This window comes from Salvelinus namaycush, chromosome 2, assembly GCF_016432855.1.
Source record: "Salvelinus namaycush isolate Seneca chromosome 2, SaNama_1.0, whole genome shotgun sequence".
Taxonomy (NCBI): Eukaryota; Metazoa; Chordata; class Actinopteri; order Salmoniformes; family Salmonidae; genus Salvelinus; species Salvelinus namaycush.
In genome coordinates, this window is record NC_052308.1 from 25,731,761 (window position 1) to 25,753,021 (window position 21,261).

General features: G+C 42.2%; 1 protein-coding gene across 1 annotated transcript in view; it reads right to left on the reverse strand.

Annotated features, from left to right (window-relative positions):
* shank3a (SH3 and multiple ankyrin repeat domains 3a) overlaps nucleotides 1–21,261 on the reverse strand; it is a 684,304-nt gene that overhangs the window by 127,040 nt on the left and 536,003 nt on the right. The window contains exons 4-7 of the mRNA XM_038964510.1: nucleotides 13,559–13,667; nucleotides 6,509–6,660; nucleotides 5,781–5,948; nucleotides 100–216 (exon numbers count right to left, since the gene is read on the reverse strand). Of these exons, the coding sequence (XP_038820438.1) occupies nucleotides 100–216; nucleotides 5,781–5,948; nucleotides 6,509–6,660; nucleotides 13,559–13,667 (546 nt within the window). The remainder of the gene's footprint in view (nucleotides 1–99; nucleotides 217–5,780; nucleotides 5,949–6,508; nucleotides 6,661–13,558; nucleotides 13,668–21,261) is intronic.

A 21,261-nucleotide genomic window follows, 5' to 3' on the forward strand; every position in this document is an offset into this window, starting at 1 on the left:
CTCACACACTCACACACACACATTTATCAAACTCCTCTACACCACTACTTACCCACACACACACCCCTCCCCGCCAACATGCACCATACAGTGTGTTACCTGGTTGTAGAGGGCACAGACGTGAAGGGCGGTGTTTCCAGAGGCGTTCTGAGCAGTCATGTCGGCTCCGTAAAACAGCAGGTGCTCCAAGTGCTGAACATGACCATGACGGCATGCCTGTATGTGGAGACACATGGATGCCAGTTTGGGTTATTGAGGTATTTTGGGTCATTGAGATATCATACACTGTGTGATATTCGAGAAAGACAGTTTAGTTTCTCTGTTTTTTTTCTTCTCTGTTTTTCTCTCCCCCACATGCACTATAATTGTTGTTCCCTCTCTGCTTTGTCTTGTCTCTATCACGCGCACACACACACACACACACACACACACACACACACACACACACACACACACACACACACACACACACACACACACACACACACACACACACACACACACACACACACACACACACACACACACACACACACACACACACACACATTGAATACTAATGCCATGGGGTAGAGAGGGAAGGTAACTGATTGGAGTATAGTAATGGAGGGCTCTGGAAAGTTGGCCTGTAGGTCCAGTTTAAGTGCTGGCTTTCTCTCCACCCCATTCAAACTGGGTGAGAGTTCCCCTCTCAAAATACACACTCTTTCTCGCACACTCCTTTGGCATCTCTCTCTTTCTTTTACCAGCAGCCGTCAGTTCAGTCCAGCGTATCTCAAACTTGCGACTCCATGTGGGGTCACCAGATTTAAATTTGAGGTCACAAGAGAAACTCGGAAAAGCAGTCTCTGTTTTCTTCCTACAAATGTGACTCTATCTTTTGAACGGTTTAAGCTACAAAATATTATAACCCCATCACTGAAAGAAAATACTTTCAGGCACACTATGTATTTTCTGCAATTTTCTGCAGTGGTGTAAAGTACTTAAGTAAAAATACTAACTAAGTGTCACGTTCTGACCATAGTTCTTTTGTATTTTCTTTGTTTTAGTATGGTCAGGGTGTGAGTTGGGTGGGTTATCTATGTTTTGTGTTGCTATGTTGGGTTTGTCGTTTGGCCTGATATGGTTCTCAATCAGAGGCAGGTGTTAGTCATTGTCTCTGATTGGGAACCATATTTAGGTAGCCTGTTTTTGTATTGTGGTTTGTGGGTGATTGTTCCTGTTTGTGTGTTCCTGTTTGTGTGTTCCTGTGTTCTGTGTTCACTATTTCGGGACTGTAGCGTCTTCGGTTATTTTTGTTCAGTTTATTGTTTTGTTCGTTCTTGAAAGTATTCGTAATAAATATGAATACTCACCACGCTACATCTTGGTCCGACATTTCCTACTCCTCGTCAGAGGAGGACGAAGACTATCGTTACACTAAGTAGTTTTTTTAGGTATCTGTACTTTACTTTACTATTTATATTTTTGACAACTTTTACTTTTACTTCACTACATTCCTAAAGAAAATAATGTACTTTTAACTCCATACATTTTCAATGACACCCAAAAGAACTCGTTACATTTTCAATGCTTAGCAGGACAGGAAAGTGGTCCAATTCACTCACTTATCAAGAGAACATCCCTGGTCATCCCTACTGCCTCTGATCTGGAGGACTCACTAAGCACAAATGCTTAGTTTGTAAATTATGTCTGAGTGTTGGAGTGTGCCCCTGGCTATCCGTAAATTTAAAAAACAAGAAAATCGTGCCTTTTGGTTTGCTTAATATAAGGAATTTGAAATGATTTACACCTTTACTTTTGATACCTAAGTATATTTAATACCAAATATTTTTAGAATTTTAATTTTACTTGAGCCATTTTCTACAAAAGTATCTTTACTTTAAATCAAGTTTGACAATTGGTTACTTTTTCCACCACTGGTTTTCTGTTGCACTCTATAATGCATAGAATAGAGTGGACAAGACCGGGCTCTAAATCAGACTGGGGGAAAAAGAACATCATCAATGATGATCCATCAAGTGACTGATCCATTTCAATCACTTTAAACCATTCTTCCTTCAGATTGAGATAGCCTACTGTGAAAGTACTTTCAGACTGAAAGTAGTATTTATGCTGCAGTAGTTTATGTGTCGGGGGGCTAGGGTCAGTCTGTTATATCTGGAGACCTTTTCCTGTTTTATCCGGTGTCCTGTGTGAATTTAAGTATGCTCTCTCTAATTCTCTCTTTCTTTCTCTCTCTCGGAGGACCTGAGCCCTAGGACCATGCCTCAGGACTACCTGGCATGATGACTCCTTGCTGTCCCCAGTCCACCGGCCGTGCTGCTGCTCCAGTTTCAACTGTTCTGCCTGTGGCTATGGAACCCTGACCTGTTCACCGGACGTGCTACCTGTCCCAGACGTGCTGTTTTCAACTCTCTAGAGACAGCAGGAGCGGTAGAGATACTCTCAATGATCGGCTATGAAAAGCCAACTGACATTTACTCCTGAGGTGCTGACTTGCTGCACCCTCGACAACTACTGTGATTATGATTATTTGACCATGCTGGTCATTTATGAACATTTGAACATCTTGGCCATGTTCTGTTATAATCTCCACCTGGCACAGCCAGAAGAGGACTGGCCACCCCTCATAGCCTGGTTCCTCTCTAGGTTTCTTCCTAGGTTCTGGCCTTTCTAGGGAGTTTTTCCTAGCCACCGTGCTTCTACACCTGCGTTGCTTGCTGTTTGGGGTTTTAGGCTGGGTTTCTGTACAGCACTTTGAGATATCAGCTAATGTAAGAAGGGCTATATAAATAAATTTGATTTATAGACTGTTATAGCCCCAATTAAAAAAGTAAATATTGGCCATTGATTACATTACTTTTTTACATGGAGGGGTCATGACAATGCTTGGATATTAAAATGGGGTCGCACGCCAAAATAGTTTGGGAACAGCTGGTTAAGCCTGATTATACAGTAGGTCTCCTAGCCTCCAGGCTAACCCTGCATTGAGTTCTGTGGTGGCTGTGCTCTGAAGATGGTGGCAGGGAAGAACAGGGCAAGCAGGTGGGGGGATTACCATGGATGTCCCCAGACATGCTGGTGTGGAGAGGAGAGTAGAAGAGAGAGTGGTGGGAACATTAGAGCACTGTGGACACAGTACTCTTGACTGAGTTCTAGTGCTCCAGTCCTTTATGGTTTATATAATGACAGGGTCTGCAGAGTTTTATCAAGCCCTGTAGTGCTACTCCTGTTCCCTCCATTTAAAACCTTATGAAGTCTGCAGTGCTTTTGTGCCCCATCCAATTAGGAAATGAATACTGTACTTGTCCCTCTTTGCTCTTCCGCTACATTTTCTTCCTAATCAACGGAAGGTTTCCTCAAAATGTCAGTCTGGATCTAGAGTAGTGTCTATGTCTGGGAAGAGCAGTCTCTCTCTGTATGTGTGTATGTGTGTGTGTGTGTGTGTGTGTGTGTGTGTGTGTGTGTGTGTGTGTGTGTGTGTGTGTGTGTGTGTGTGTGTGTGTGTGTGTGTGTGTGTGTGTGTATCCGTGTGTGTGTGTGTTTGCGTCTGTATCCATGTGTGTGTGTGTGTGTGTGTGTGTGTGTGTGTTAGTGATGAGCAGGTTGACTCATAACCTGCAATCCCTGCGGTTAAATCTGTGAGGTGGGTGGGTTTAGGGACATTACATATTGTGTGGATGAAGGGCGGGTGGGATTTAGGCGGGTTCAATAAAGAGAAAACAAGGTTTTCTTTCATTATTTTTATCTGCCATTAGTGCGTAAGCCTAAACTTTAGGGCCTAACTCAGAGTTTCCCAATCTAGAGTTCGCAAACCCATGTGGTTTGAAAATGATGTCGCGAGATGAGGTGGTTCGTAGCTGCTAGATGCGGTTGTAATTAACAGTGGCTTATGTTTCTTCCTACAAATGTGTCTCTATCTTTTGAATGATTTAAGTGACAAAATATTATGACCCCATCACTGAAAGATAAGACTCTCAGTAACACGTACTTACATACTGTTTGTGGACAAGACCAGGCACTAAATCAGACTGGTGGGAAAATAACATAATCAATGATGATGTTCTTTTCTACACAGAAGATCATACAACATTATTTCAAACCCTACTGTATGCAGATTGAAATACTGTCAAAAATACTCTCAGACTGATTTGTAATAGACTGTAATAGCTCAAATTGAAAAAGTAAAAATTGTCCGTTGAATATATAACTTTCTTTACATGGTGGAGTCGCAGGGTCAGAACAGTAGTCTAATGTTTGGGAAAGATTTGGTGAAGTGGTAAAAGAGGATGATAGCAGTGGCGGATATGTTATGTGTGATGATTAGGAGGCGCTATACAAATTTGAGAGTCACAAGACATGGACTTAAAATATGTCACGTTAAGGGCCTACAGTTCAAATGGGTTAAATGGAATAATAGCCTAACTGAAATCTGGACACTGACTGTAGGACTGTAACCTCTCACATAGCCCAATATAATATAAACTAAAATTATACATCAAATGTACATTTTGACTTGGGAACAAGAGAAGAGAAATAGGATTTCTTTCACCATCTTGAGCGAAATGTGTGGTTAGGGACTGTCTGTAAAGGTGCTATCTTTGTCAGCGTCATAAAAGCTGATAGTATTTCAACCACATAAAATATGCATCCAAGCCAAACTAAAAACCTATCAGAAAAATGTTTGTTCATTTTAACAGCATTTCATTTTCATAAAACCGGTCAAATCTTTCCTGTTTTAAAAATAAAATAAAAAATGAGCCTACTGCATTTTCTCCCTGGTCCCTATAACATCTGATGCGCAAGAGAAGCGGCAATGAAAGAGAAAAATCAATGATTGCTTCATCTAGTTATGACATTCTGGTGAGCAAGGTTTTATTTAGTCTTCTAGGACAGTAGCCTAATGACATTAGAGAAGCTGCATGTATCCAATTATAGACAAGTTGACTAACAAATAGTCCACCAAAACATTGGAAATTGTAAGCAGAAACATAACTAAGTTAGGCTTAAAAAAAAGACATCCCGCAATCGTTCCACTATCTCTGACTGTACATCGCATTTTCTATCGGCCTACTAGCAGGTTAGGGTCGGGTGCAGGACTCAGATTTTCACTTTATCACATATAGTTAGGCATTTGCGGATGGGTGTGGTGGAAATTCTAACCAAGTGAGAGAGACTTTGTTATTTCTTCAAACAATCAATCTTTATTATTGATTAAGAATTGCAAAAATGGAGCTGGTCAATCGTTGAGAGCCCAACGAGCAGATTTGGGGTACAGCTCTTTGTAGCAACGTACATCCTCCTGAATGTTCATGACAAACAACAAATGTCTGGAATGGGTCAAAAGGTTAGGATTTGTATGTGAGAAAGGAGTATCCCCAAACCAGATAGCATTTGCTGTGAAGACTGTTCCAATTGTATAGAAATCATGGTTTAGCCCCTAAGTCAAGGTTCCTCCCATCAGCCGTTCACACCAGAGACATCTCCTCCCTGGTACCTCATACAACACAAAGACCAACTCATTCTATGGCATGCAGGCTGTAGGTTCCATCACCAAGCCATCATAAATCAATTGCCAGCGCCAAGCCCCCAGCGCCAAGCCCCACACACAAATGAGACAGTACTGAGGAACCTTATTTGATGCACAAACAGTATTAAAACACAATCTTGTAAATTTTTTAACCATATGGGTTATTAGCAACTGTGCGCGGGTGCGGGTGAAAAAACAGCTGACCCGCGCATCACTAGTGTGTGTCTGTGCGTATGTGTGCGTTTACCTGGTGTATCTCCTGCCAACCGTTCTCGTCCACACAGCCCACCTGAGCGTGGTCGTGGAGCAGAAGTTCACAGCAGTAGGGGTCTCCTCCTACCATAGAGCTGTGATAAAGCGGACTTAACCCCCGACTGTCCTTATAGTCAGGAGACGCACCCAGGTCCAGCAACGTCTGACAGAGAGAAAGAGAACGAGAGGGAAAGTTGGAGAACACACACACACAATGCACACACTCACTTCAAGCCCAACAGAACCTATGAAAACCCCTGTATGAAAACACTATCCATTTCCTTTGTGGGATCTACATTTTTCTATCATAGGCTTCTGCACTCATGTAGATCAAAAAGAGGGACATACAGTAGTCCATTAAGATGATGGGTTTTTCTGCACTACAGCTATAGCTCTCAGGATGAGAACAGTGATGAGTCATATCAGAGGCATTCAGTAATGATACACATCCATTCACTGAGCACACCCCTACTCATTAAAGACAACAACCTAACCTCCTCAAAGCAGATGAAAACCCAGTGAGCCAGGGAGGGCACAAGAAGCCCATTGAATAAAAGCATCTTTTCAGTCAGGTCTCGGAAGAGAGTACTTAGCACCCACATACACACTGAGGAAATCATGTGAGTCAGACTCTTACTTATGACAAGCAGAAATTGAGTGAGTGAGTGAGTGAGTGAGCGAGCGAGCGAGCGTGCGTGCGTGCGTGTACGTGTGTGTACTCACTATGAGGGCCGTATGGTTCTTGGTGCGGACAGACTTGTGCAGTGCAGTGATGCCGTCTCGGGTCCTGAAGTCCAGGTGAGCTCCTCCACTCTTCAGCACCTTGATGAGGTCTGCACAGCCCTCCAGCTGAGACGCCATGGTCAGAGGACATTCTACAGCACACAGGGGGAGAGAGGAACTAGGTTTAATATATAACAGGACAGCTTTTCAGTGTACATTCTGCATAGTACTGAGACAGAAGCATGCATTCAGCATTAGGGTTGACTTTAACTGTTTGTATAAAAATGAATCAAAGCATTTGTATGAGAAGGCCTATCCCTTTAAATGTCTCTGATTAGAGTGATAAAGGCAGAGTGAATAAAATACTAGTTCCATTTCCAGATGAATCCACTCTCAGCAATTTCAAGTGATTCATTTAAGAAGATAAATATTGTGCATTTGAGAGCCTCATCAGTGAAATGACTTTGTGATAAACATGATGGAGTTGGTGTTTACCAAAACCAGATAAGAGTGTCGGAGTTAGCAAACAATCTGTGTGTGTGTATGTGTGTGTGTTTGTTTGATGATGATGCAAGTAAACACTAACGCCTCGATCACACCGACAGTATCATTGCATTTTGGTACACCAGAAGTACATTCATTTCCAATGGAACGCTGCGTTTGCCTTGCAGCGTTGCGTAGCATTTTGCGCAATGGCGCTGTCTGTGTGATTAAGGCGTTAGAAGCCATCAATCTCATTCTTTTAGATTTAGTTTTCTCTTCATCAAAGAAGGTGCTTGGGATGAACTGTGGGTTTAGTATATTCACAAACATGTGCACACACAGACACAACAAAACTAGCATTCAGAACCAAATGAACCAAATGATATTGTAATTTGTTTTGCTTTTGTTTGCTCTCTCTCTCTCTCTCTCTCTCTCTCTCTCTCTCTCTCTCTCTCTCTCTCTCTCTCTCTCTCTCTCTCTCTCTCTCTCTCTCTCTCTCTCTCTCTCTCTCTCTCTCTCTCTCTCTCTCTCTCTCTCTCTCTCTCTCTCTCTCTCTCTCTCTCTCTCTCTCTCTCAGAGGTCACCCCATTGGAGGCTCTCAACAAATGACTGCACAAACATTTGCATAAACATGAGGAGATTAGCATGAAGAATAATCCAGCTTTACCCAGCATGCATGGTCCCGTGTGGCTCAGTTGGTAGAGCATGGCGCTTGCAACGCCAGGGTTGTGGGTTCGATTCCCACGGGGGGCCAGTACAAAAAAAAAGTATGAATGTATGTACTTGTAAGTCGCTCTGGATAAGAGCGTCTGCTAAATGACTTAAATGTAAATGTAAATGCATTGGGATGTGGCAGAGAGGGCCAGACGGATATCGCTCAGGGGGCAGCCAACCCGAACAATCACAGCACTCGTTATCTACGTCTGTCTGTCTCTCTATCACTGTATCTGTCCATCTGTCTGTCTGTCTGTGAATATTTCCGTAACAGTCAATCTGTCTGTCTATTTCTGTCTGTCAGTCTCTGTATCTGTCTGTCTATCTCTATATCTCTCTCTCCCTCTCTTTAATAATAACGCTGATAATAAGTATCCTCAGGAAGTTCAATCAGTAGAACATGAACCTCGGTGGGGAGTAAATTCCTGATTGGACAATAGCTGTTTTGATACTGTGTGTCTGAAATCTACTAGCAGTATCACAAAAATTTCTACTCTCTCAATAGAGTGTACGACACGTTAGTAACACCTCCCTAATTATGAGTTGCACCCCCTTTTGCCCTCAGAACAGCCTCAATTCATCGGGGCATGGACTGTACAAGGAGTCGAAAGCATTTCACAGGTATGCTGGCCCATGTTGACTCCAATACTTCCCACAGTTGTGTCAAGTTGGCTGGATTTCTTTTGGGTGGTGGACAATTTTTGATACCAGTGGAGGCTCCTCAGAGGAGGAAGGGGAGGACCATCATCCTCAGTGAATTTCATAAAAATGTAAATTGTAGAAAATTAAAAAATGTATCCTTTTTAGATAAAACTTTACTAAATACAATCATGTCACCAAATAACTGATGAAATCACACTACTTTGCCAAGAAAGTCTACAGTAGCCTCAACAGACCTCTGTAGGGTAGCACCATGGCGTAGCCGGAGTACAGCTAGCTTCTGTCCACCTCTGGGTACATTGACTTCAATCCAAAACCTAGGAGGCTCATGGTCCTCACCCCTTTCCATTGACTTACAAACGAATTATGACAACTTCCGGAGGACGTCCTCCAATCTTGATTGAGATTGGGTCATCTGTGGATCTGTTGGGGCGGTATGAGAATTGGAGTGAGTCTAGGGTGTCCGTGAGGATGCTGTTGATGTGAGCCATGACCAGCCTTTCAAAGCACTTCAAGGCTACTGACATGAGTGCCACGGGGCGGTAATCATTTAGGCATGTAGGAATTACAGACTCGGTCAGGGAGAAGTTGAAAATGTCAGTGAAGGCACTTGACAGTTGGTCCGCGCATGCTTTGAGTACACGTCCTGTTAATCCGTCTGGCCCAGCGGCTTTGTGAATGTTGACCTGTTTAAAGGTTTTGTACACATCGGCTACTGAGAGCGTTATCACACAGTCATCCAGAACAGCTGGTGCTTTCTTGCATGCTTCAGTGTTGCTTGCCTCGAAGCGAGCATAAAAGGCATTTAGTTCGTCTGGTAGGCTCGCGTCACTGGGCAGCTCGCGTCTGGGTTTCCCTTTGTAGTCCGTAATAGTTTTCAAGCCCTGCCTCATCCGAAGAGCGTCAGAGCAGGTATAGTAGGATTCAATCTTAATCCTGTATTGACGCTTTGCTTGTTTGATGGTTCGTCTGAGGGCATAGCAGAATTTCTTATAAGCGTCCGGATTAGTCTCCCTCTACTTGAAAGCGGCAGCTCTAGCCTTTAGCTCGATGCAGATGTTGCCTGTGATCCATGGCTTCTGGTTGGGATATGTACGTATAGTCACTGTGGGGACGACGTCATCGATGCACTTATTGATGAAGCCGATGACCGAGTTGGTGTATTCCTCAATGCCATTGGATGAATAGCAAAACAGAGTCACTGGTACTTCCTGCTTTAGTTTTTGCTTGTAAGCAGGAATCAGGAATCAGGAGGATAGAATTATGGTCAGATAGAATTATGGTCAGATTTGCCAAATGGAGTGCGGGGGAGAGCTTTGTATGCATCTCTGTGTGTGGAGTAAAGGTAGTCTAAAATTAATTTTCTGGTTGCACATGTGACATGCTGGTAAAAATTTGGTAAAAGTGATTTAAGTTTGCCTGCATTAAAGTCCCCGGCCACTAGGAGCGCCGCTTCTGGATGAGCATTTTCTTCTTTGCTTATGGCCTTATAGAGTTGGTTGAGAGCGGTCTTACACGGAACCCAAACCGGCTGCGCGCGTGTGCCAACGTGCGCTATCGTGCATAAATGTATTTTGTCCCCCTCCACCAAACGCGGTCACGACACGCAGGTTAAAATATCAAAACAAACTCTGAACCAATGACATTAATTTGGGGACAGGTCGAAAAGCATTAACTTCTTATGGCTGCAGGGGCAGTATTGAGTAGCTTGGATGAAAGGTGCCCAGAGGTGCCCAGAGTAAACGGCCTGCTCCTCAGTCCCAGTTGCTAATATATGCATATTATTATTAGTATTGGATAGAAAACACTCTGCAGTTTCTAAAACTGTTTGAATGATGTATGTGAGTATAAAATAACTCATATGGCAGGCAAAAACCTGAGAAGAAATCCAAACAGGAAGTGGGAAATCTGAGGTTGGTCGATTTTCAACCCAGCCCCTATTGAATACACAGTGGGATATGGATCTGTTTGCACTTCCTACAGCTTCCACTAGATGTCAACAGTCTGTAGAACCTTGAATGAGGCTTCTACTGTGATGTGGAGCCGGATGGGAGCTGTTTGAGTCAGTGGTCTGGCAGAGAGCCAGGTCCTGGTCAAGCGCATTTCACATGATAGCGACCTGCGTTCCATTGCTTCTCTACAGACAAAGGAATTCTCCGGTTGGAACGTTATTGAATATTTATGATAACAACATCCTAAAGATTGATTCTATACTTAGTTTGACAATTTTCTTCGACCTGTAATATAACTTTTTGAAGTTTTGTCCGACGTTCGGCTGGACCTGCACGAGCGTTTGGATTTGTGTACTAAACGCGCTAACAAAAGTAGCTACTTGGACATAAATGATGGATATTATCAAACAAAACAAACAGTTATTGTGGAACTAGGATTCCTGGGAGTACATTCTGATGAAGATCATCAAAGGTAAGGGAATATTTATAATGTTATTTCTGATTTCTGTTGACTCCAACATGGCGGATAATTTTTCTTTCTTTTCTGAGCGCCGTCTCAGATTATTGCATGGTTTGCTTTTTCCGTAAAGTTTTTTGAAATCTGACACAGCGGTTGCATTAAGAACAAGTGTATCTTTAATTATATGTAAAACATGTATCTTTCATCAAAGTTTATGATGAGTATTTATGTTATTTGACGTGGCTCTCTGCAATTTCTCAGGATATTTTGGAGGCATTTCTGAACATGGCGCCAATGTAAACTGAGGTTTTTTTGGATATAAAAATTAACTTAATCGAACAAAACATATATGTATTGTGTAACATGAAGTCCTATGAGTGTCATCTGATGAAGATCATCAAAGGTTAGTGATTCATTTTATCGCTATTTCTGCTTTTTGTGACTCCTGTCTTTGGCTGGAAAAATAGCTGTGTTTTTCTGTGATTTTGCGGTGACCTAACATAATTGTTTGTGGTGCTTTCGCTGTAAAGCCTATTTGAAATCGGACACTTTGGTGGGATTAACAACAAGATTACCTTTAAAATGGTATAAGATACATGTTGTTTGAATTTGGAGCCCTGCACTTTCACCGGCTGTTGTCATATCATCCCGTTAACGGGATTGCAGCCATAAGAAGTTTTAAACATGTTTGGTAATTTAGCTAGTTAGCTTGCACTTGCTAGCTTATTTATCCTATTTAGCTAGCTTTCTGATGCTAGCTAATTTGTCCTGGGATATAAACATTGAGTTGTTATTTTACCTGAAATGCACAAGGTCCTCTACTCCGACAATTAATCCACACATAAACGGCCAACCGAATCGTTTCTAGTCATCTCTCCTCCTTCCAGGCTTTTTCATCTTTGAACTTATATGGTGATCGGCATCTAAACTTTCATAGTATTACCACGACGACCAGCAAAACAGTTTGTCTTTCAATCACCCACGTGGGTATAACCAATGAGGAGATGGCACGTGGGTACCTGCTTCTATAAACCAATGAGGAGATAGGAGAGGCAGGACTTTCAGCGCGATCTGCGTCAGAAATAGAAAGGAGTTCTATTTTAGCTCTTGGCATCGCAGACACTCGTTGGCCCGCGCGAGCAGTGTGGGTGCAATAATTGAATAACATGGATTTCTAAATTTATTTTGCGACGCTCACGCACGCGACGTGTCCGGTCTGGTCAGCATGTTAGTGCCAGCTTTGCTTTGTGGTGGTAAATAGACGGCTACGAATAATACAGATGATAACTCTCTTGGTAGGTAGTGTGGTCAACATCTAATCATAAGGTACTCTACCTCAGGCGAGCAATACCTCGAGACTTCTTTAATATTAGACATCGCGCACCAGCTGTTATTGACAAAAAGACACACCCCCACCCCTTGTCTTACCAGAGGTAGCATCTCTGATTTGCCGGTGCATGGAAAATCCCGCCAGCTCTATATTGTCCGTTTCTTCGTTCAGCCATGTCTCGGTGAAACATAAGATGTTACAGTTTTTAATGTCCCATTGGTAGGATAATTTTAATAGTAGGTCATCAATTTTGTTTTCCACGATTGTACGTTAGCAAGAAGAATGGAAGGCATTGGGAGTTTGCTCGCTCGCCTCGAGATTCTCAGAAGGATCCCCGATCCGCGTCCCATTTTCCAGTGTCTTTTCTTCACGCAAAAGGCTCTGGATCTGGGCCTGTTCCATTGAAAGCAGGATATCCTTCTCGTCTGACTCATTAAAGGAAGAAGTTTCTTGCAGTCCGTGATGAGTAATCACTTCTCTGATGTCCAGAAGTTATTTTCGGTCATAAGAGACGGTCACAGCAACATTATGTACACAATAAGTAAAACAAAAAGGTTTCACAAAGTGCCCAAAAAAATAAAAAATTGCACAATTGGTTGGGAGAATGTAACACGTCAGCCATGTTCTTCGCACCATCTTTATGAATGAGAGTCATCCAATATGCTATAATAGAAATAAGGCCATGCTCATGGAAAATAAATTGTCCTCTCATCTTAAAAGGCACTGACCGCCTCTGCTTGACACACACGGGAAACTGTTGAGCGTGAAAAATTCTTGACCCACTCAAACCGGTGCGCCTGCCACCTACTACCTGTTCAAAGGCACTTCAATATTTTTTCTTGCCCATTCACCCTCTGAATGGCACACACACAATCCATGTCTCAATTATCTCAATGCTTAAAAATCCTTCTACACTGATTGGAGTGGATTTAATAAGTGACATCAATAAGGGATCATAGCTTTCAGCTGGATTCACCTGGTCAGTCTATATGGAATGTTTTGTACACTCAGTGTATATCAAATAGTACTGTGGCTCAGCTAACCATTGTTTGTTCTCTCGCCAGTAATCAGTGACATCTGCAGGGAAGTTGTTTGCACCCAGCGGCAGGTAGCCTAGCGGTTGAAAGTGTTGGGCCAGTAACTGTGGGTTGCTAGTTCGAAACCTCGAGCCGTCTAGGTGAGAAATCTGTTGATGTGTCCTTGAGCAAGGTAGTTAACTCTAACTGCTCCAGGATCACCATCAATAATGGCTGTGTCTCAGGGGGTGTGGGCTATGCAACAAAAAAATAATCCATGCTTGTACAAATGTAAGAACCCACCTAATTATTATCTCATCAATGAGCATGTTTTTATTCACATTTTGTAGCACTGTTTTGTTTGATCTAAATTAACTCTGAATGTCTCTTTGATTCCATCATTTCTGGATGCTAGAGTTGCAACTGTCTCCTCACCTCCCGATTCAGGGTCGTGGAAGTTGGGGTCCAGACCTTTCTCCAGGAACTTGGACACCTTTTCGATGTTCCTCTGCTGTACATACTCCATAAACTTCTTCAGGTTCGCCTGGGAGACAGACAGATAGAGAGTCCATGTCATTCAACTAGTATTAAAAACATATTTAAATGTCATTCATGCAAATCTAATTGCATTTAATATTGAGGAGGGGGAGCGGTGTAGAGTTTGAAAGACGGGGCGAGAGTGAGAAAGAGAGAGCGATAAAGAGATAGATAAAGGAGGAGAAATAGAGTGGATAGGGAGAGATGCATCGGGAAGGAGGGGAGAGAAAAAGAGAGGCAGTGAAATAGAGTGGATAGGGAGAGATGCATCGGGAAGGAGGGGAGAGAAAAAGAGAGGCAGTGAAATAGAGCAAATGAAGGACAGTTAGGGAGATATAGAGAAAGATAAAACATAGAGGGAGAGAGAGCGCTGTGATTGGGTGATGTAACACTCATGTGGATAGAGATGTTTAATAATGCAGGTGCAAGATGAAAGCTGAAGTGTGTGTTTGTGTTCCATGTCAGTCCAAGTGGAAGATTTAGGTGGATACAGTAGTGCATTAGGCACCGTTGGTAGACCGCAATATTCCATCTCTCTGTACTTCCAAAGCAGAAAAAAACTCACTTTCTATTCATCAAGAACAAAATACAGTACATAGCACTTCTCTTTAACGGATCAGATCACTTACCCATGCCTTTTCCTCTAACCAACTACTTCCTATACTGTGCATTATAAGTAAAGGAGACAGCACTTAGGTTTGGGGTCAAGTCCATTTTAATTCAATAAATTCAGCACAATATGGAAAACACACAGGTGTGAGGTAGATTGGGTGTATGTACAGCCATTGGTTATTGAAAGCAGAGGAGTTGAGGTGTGGTCTTTACTCCCAATATTCAGTTTTATGTTACAGTTCCACACCAAAGAGGGAATTTTGGATATCCTTATCTTTGTAACCTTTGCTTGATATTCAGCTCATTGCAGTAAAGCGTTTCAACCATTACAGATGACTATCTCACCCAGATGTTTAGAGAGTGAATTGGAATACATACACATCTGCATCTGCTGTACAAGGCTGGAAAGCTCATTCATAAAATAGCACCATGCAGCCACACACAGAACTGCCCAAATAGGGATTTGGACCAGAATCTATCTGGTCCCCACTGATCTACTTCTGTAGTACTACTGAAACAAGGAAGTTTGCAAGCAAAACACCACAGCCATACAGTACAATGTAAGGACAATACATATTGAATACTTTTATCTGAATAAAAGGTTGAGGTGAATTTCCACTTCAATTCAGTTACTTAGTGATTCAATTTGAATTTCTGTTTAATTCCTGAATTGACTGAATGTAAATGGTATTTACCCCAAAGCCTGACTCGAATCCCTATTAGCCTAATTACCAACCTGTAAAATATTCTCAATCAATACTACTGACTTAGAAACCTTGGGTTACTTGAGAGATTCCATATGCTGACAAGAGCTTTTTGTGAAATAATGATTCCACAGTAGATGTAGCTTTAAATTCAATCCAGCTAACATCATTAAGCAATAGGAAATAGGTAATACAATATTGATACAGCATCTGAAATATTCAATACAGTTTGAACACACAGTATCTGAAGTAGTCAAGACTATATTGGTATAGTATCTAACATAGCTTTATTGTGAGATAAAGAGATGGTATTAAACATAGAGGCTAGAGGAGAGAGCTGTGTTCAGATATAACCCATCTGGCTAACAGAGAGATATCATTACTATTCTATTCTCAAGGTTTCTCTGCCTCACTTGTTACATAACCACCACATGCACTGAAACCTACAGTACACACACACAGACACACACAAAGTAAAAGGTGCAGTGACACAAACAAAGGATTATTTTTTACAGACATACTGTACACAAGCTTGCACAAAAAACACACACGCACACACCACACACACCTTGCCTGTGACCAGCATCGCTAATTAGCAGAACATCATGTAGAAGGCGTGTGCCACTCACCATGTAAGGTGTCAAATATATCCGTCCTTCCAAAATCCCTCTCTTTAACTCCTTCACAACTTCACGTCTCTCTCGTGCTCCCTCACTCAGAGACATCTCCGCTCTCGCCCATACCTGCTACCCTGGCTCACTCACACACACACACACATTGGCACTGAGAATGACTGCCGACTGCTTCTCTCACCATCATCAGCTGTACTGAGGAGAAATTCACTCTGGATTTTTTTAGATTATATGATAAGTGGTTGTTATGGTGATAGGATACAAAGAGTGAGCTCTGACTGCCAGAAACATACGTGTGTGGGAAGATAAGTCTGTGCGTGTGTACTATGAAATGCATTACTAGAGAGGCCAGAGGGATGCTTAGCTAGCAATGTGTTTCGTATAATGTGTATAATATTGCCCGTTAAGTGCAGAGGAGAGGAGACAGCTTTGTTATGGCTAATCTACTCAAGTACACATCCTAATGAACACCATCACACACACACACAGAGTATCATACTACAAAGTGGAACAGTATACATTTCCCTTCAGGAGAGTGGGGTGGGGGGGTCAATGCGGTTCCAGCCACAGCACAGACTCCTTTATTGAAATACAAACGCTGTCACTGATCACTGGGAGCCTTGTTAGGCACAGGAAAAGGACAGGAGAGGATGTGCATGTGAGACGGTTTGTTTGATGGCATATGTTTGCGTCCCAAGTCCCAACTTGATCTCATAAGTAACTGTAACAATGTAATCTCACAATCTGAGAGAGGCTAACATTCACAGATTTGCAAAACATTACTGATGTTTACAAATCAGTGTGAGTGGTTAGGTTGAAGCATGTTAGCAAGGGGGTTAGGTTTATTTTAGTTTAGGGGTAAGAGTAAGGGTAAGGTTAGTTTGAGTCATGCTTGAGGGTGCAGCACTGCCAAATGTAAAGATCAGACACAAATTGGCCACAAAACAATCCCTCTACTGTTATGTTTCTGGTGTGATTTCAGGCTGCCTAGTCTCCAGTTTAATTCACAACACGGGTTCAAGGGTAAAATCTAATCGGGGGATCAATTTGAGACACACACACCGGTCATTCTAATGTCATTACCACGGGAACCCATATCATAGCAACGAGAAGCCCTCCCCATAGTAACGTGGTACGCACACAGAAACAGATGAACCAGCAAAAGAGAACTGACAGATATGGGACAGAACACACACAGGTTTCACACACACACATACACAAGCACGCCGTGCTATGCACACACGCACTGATACAGAATTTTTATTTGAGCCAGTTTGTTACAGCAGGAAAATAATCATGCAGAAACAAGAAATGGGAATTATGTAGATTATAATTAATGGACATTTTTTGAAGAGGTTGATATATTTTTCGTTACGGCAAATCAAGTCTGACATTTTAAAGTGGAAAATTGAAACTTTAGAAGCCTTTTTAAACCTCGGATACACTACAATTTTGCATTTCCTGTTGTGCAGGAAAATTCTCAGCAACAAAAGAGTGATCAAATTAAGATCCTACATCTGTACTCACGTGTCACAAGACACATACACACACACACAACCACTGTCTACCTTGCATTAGGAAACACATCAGAATGCCCTTCAGTCAGGGAGATTTTCTCCAAATCAGCATTTACACTCACTGTATTCAATAGTAAAGGTTAATATCTGCCAACACAGCAGGCCCAACACCCAGCAGTGTGATCTTAAATTCACTGTCAGAGCATAAGATACTGTTCATATAACCATGTGCTAGTGTGTGTTTTTTTTTTGTAAATCACAAAGTGCATCTGCATTTCCTACAAAGTAGGAAAATTATCAGCAACAGAAGATTGATCAAATTAAGATCCTACATATGTTCACAGTACATGCTACATATTCTTCTAGAGAGCAAGTAACCAAGTATACACTTCAGAGTTCACTGGCGAGCAAGTAACCAAGTACACTTGCCAGGAGAGTAAATAAAGTCAATGACCTTAAGGATTTAGATAAATAATCCCATGGTTTAATCCTGACACTCTTTCTATCTCCAAGGTTTCTCCTCTTAGACTTCATCTGCTACCTTCAGATAATGGCTACAGTGTGAGGACCCTGCCAGAAAGAATCTCTCTCTCTCCCTCCCTCCCTCCCTCCCTCCCTCCCTCCCTTCCTAGCTAATCCTACATTTGCATTTTATTCACCAGTGTGTTTAGTCCTCATAGTGTAGCACAGTAGGTGAACTCAGTAGGTATATTTGACACTCCATGGACTACATTTCCTCCCATCATCACTTCATGCCTCTGTAGCTCCTAGTCACAGACAACTGGGTTATAGTATGTACCATCACGGATCAGCAGTCATCATAAAGCCCCAATGTAAAGTAGTGGGTTAATGTCAACTGGACCTTGAAATACACACATGCTTTCATACATCACAACTACTTATCATTACATACCAGTGGAAGCAGCTGAGGGGAGGATGGCTGGAACGGCTGGAACAGAGCGAATGGAATGGCATCAAACACATGGAAACCATCTATTTGATACCATTGCACTCATTCTGCTCCAGTCATTACCACGAGCCCTTCCTCCCCAATGAAGGTGCCACCAACCTCCTGTGTTACATACAGTACTGTATGTAAACACTGTATGTGGAATATGCACATACTGTACACATCCAGAAGCATCAGAATTACTCAACCGTCATGAAGATTTAATGTATTGATGTATTCACACATGCTCTGGACCATCACTACAACTACTTAACCATCTCATGTAAACACCAGGAACACTTGATCCAGCGTGCACGGAAACTTACTAGGTGAGCCAAACCAAGTGATCTACACACAAGCTCTGGAACATCTTAACTAGTTGGGCTAACCACGTGAATACTTACTGCCTGTGAAATACACACTCACCCAACATGCCCAGAAACATCACAAGTTAAGCATCATGTGTGAATACTGTGTACTCTGTTAATTCTAAGTGTCAGGGATCAGAAGGATCACTTGGATCCTCTGTGAATTATGACAACAAATGATGATATCAGTCATGGGTAAACAGAACCGACAGACAGGCTAAGGAAGCATATAACATGGCTCCCTATGGCACAGCCTGTACTGCACTACAATGGCCCAAAGCCATATGTTCAGTTTACAGTCACAAAGTATCAATAGCACATTATGGAGAATAGACAGTCATTTGAGATTTGGTCTTTGTCTCAGATGATTCCTTTCCAACCATTTTGCACTACTTTGGGTACAGAGGCATATGGCTCTGCCACGAATGGTGCACTGATTCCCTATTTATTCCTCATGTTATGTAGACACTGTAGATCTATATCCAACATGCTGTATGTTGGCAGTCAGTATCTGTCTGAAAGCTCAGGGTCATATGGCTTTGAGACAGCTACATGGCTGCACACTGAAGATGTGCACAAGGACTAGGCTATGCAGTACAAAGAAGCATATGGAAGGGAAGAATTACATATTTGGACCAACACTAATGCTTTCTGAATCAATGCTCTTTAATAGGATACTTCCTATGCTTGTATAGTTAGCATCAGCAGCAGGGGTGCTCAACTCCCCGCCACTAACATAAAGTGATGGCTGTGATACGTGGAGAGGTGGCATATCCAGCTGTCTGTTCTCCATATGTGACACTGATGATGATTTCATTTTATAATTGGATCACCATTGTGTAGATCATATTATTGTGTAGATCATAGTAGAAAAGCCAACGATAAAGGCATTAAGGCTTGCGCTCCTTTTTTTCTTGTTGATCTGTTGGCGGTAGGGGCATTTGATTCAGAAGCCATGTGCACCGGATAGGCAAAGTGTTCCCATTTTGAACCATTTCATTTTTCTGAAAAGACAAACTCCGCCTACCCGGTGGACCAGGAGATCTGTGAATAAATCGTGAGTGCCTACTGCGCTGGCCAATCGAATAGCTCAAATCACCGTGCCTGCCTACAGCTTCCACGACCCCGGCCACAGCAAAATTTGACACTAGCTTACGTGAGATTTAATTACTTTTAAAACCATGACCAAGAGAGACTGTCAAAGAATACAGCAACGAGCTGCTGTTTTTATTTGTGAGTTGATGTCTACGTTTTATTCAACACTGTCTACACTATTACAAAATATCAAATGCGCGTCGCTCTACTTCCACTCGCAATGACTGAGTAGTCAAGTGTATCGCCCTACGTTTTATTATTATTAGCAGCTCGACTCTGTCCCTCTCTGTCTCTCTCTCTCTGGTCAGTCTCACCGGAGGAAAGGAGGGAGAGAGCAGGGACGGTGAGAGGCGGACCCTCTGCTGCTCCCTCCCTCCGCTGAGACTGATACCGTGTTCAAAATAACTTCAGTTGTGTTCAAGACAACTGGGAACTCGGGAAAAAATGAAATCCGACTGGGACAAATCTTTTTGACCGGTCATCCAACTGGGAAACTCTGGCATCTTTCTAGAACTCCGACTTTCCTACCTGAAGTTCACTGACGTCAGGTTTTTTTTCTCGAGTTTCCAGTTGTCTTGAGAGCACCATGACCATCAGATGCAGGTACAGTCAGTCCAGTAAAATGAAACATTTAATTATTTCAATTTATGCTCAGCTGTGCCTCACAAGTGTTACACCAAGTAATCTATTTTGTTATCAAATCTTAAGTTTTGAAATATAATATGGTTTGAGAAGGACAATATTAGCAGGCCAGGCATATAGCCGACATGCTGTGATAATGTATTAGGCCTCTGCACAACCCTCATTCCTACAGAACTGTTTTTAGTCGATGGTAATTAATAGTTAATGTTACATTTGTTTAAAAAAAAATCTGAGTGGTAGATATTGTCACGCTCGTCGTAATGATGAGACCAAGGCGCAGCGTGCATAGAGTTCCACATACTTTTAATAAAGCGATACTCACAAAACAATAAAGAACAAACAAAACGTGACGCTACTGGAGTGCACAAAGGCAACTTACTGTAGACAAGATCCCACAACATAAATGAGGAAATGGCTACCTAAATATGATCTCCAATCAGAGACAACGATAAACATCTGTCTCTGATTGGGAACCATATCAGGCCAACATAGACATACAAAACCCCTAGACATACAAAACCCTAGACATACAAAAACCCTAGACATAAAAAACTAGCGTACCCACCCTAGTCACACCCTGACCTAAGCAAAATATATAGAAAAACAGAGATATCTAAGGTCAGGGCGTGACAGATATAGGCTTACTTTTTGACTGTGAAAGTGATCTTGACTCAGATAAGGTTGGTAACCACTTAAATAGCACATAGCGTGGCTTCAAATGGTGTCTTGATTTTACCCACTTCCAAGCATCAAAATAAACATTTGTTTTCTTAAAAGCCTGGAATCAGTGTAACCCGAAGTAAACAGCATTAGCCTGCAGAGTTTGTTCCATATCCCCTCCTGTCCTTTTGTTGGCTGTCTTATATAAGGGTTAAGATGAAGCAGGCAGGCCTTGACCTGTATGTCCCAGATGCTTTATACAGAAACCATCCTGCTGCAGGGGGAAAGCATTTTAATTAAAGAGAGAGAGAGAGAGAGAGAGAGAGAGAGAGAGATGGAGATGAAGAAAGAGGGAGGGAGGGGGAGATGGAGATGAAGAGAGAGAGAAAAAGGGAGGGGAGAGATGGAGATGAAGAGAGAGA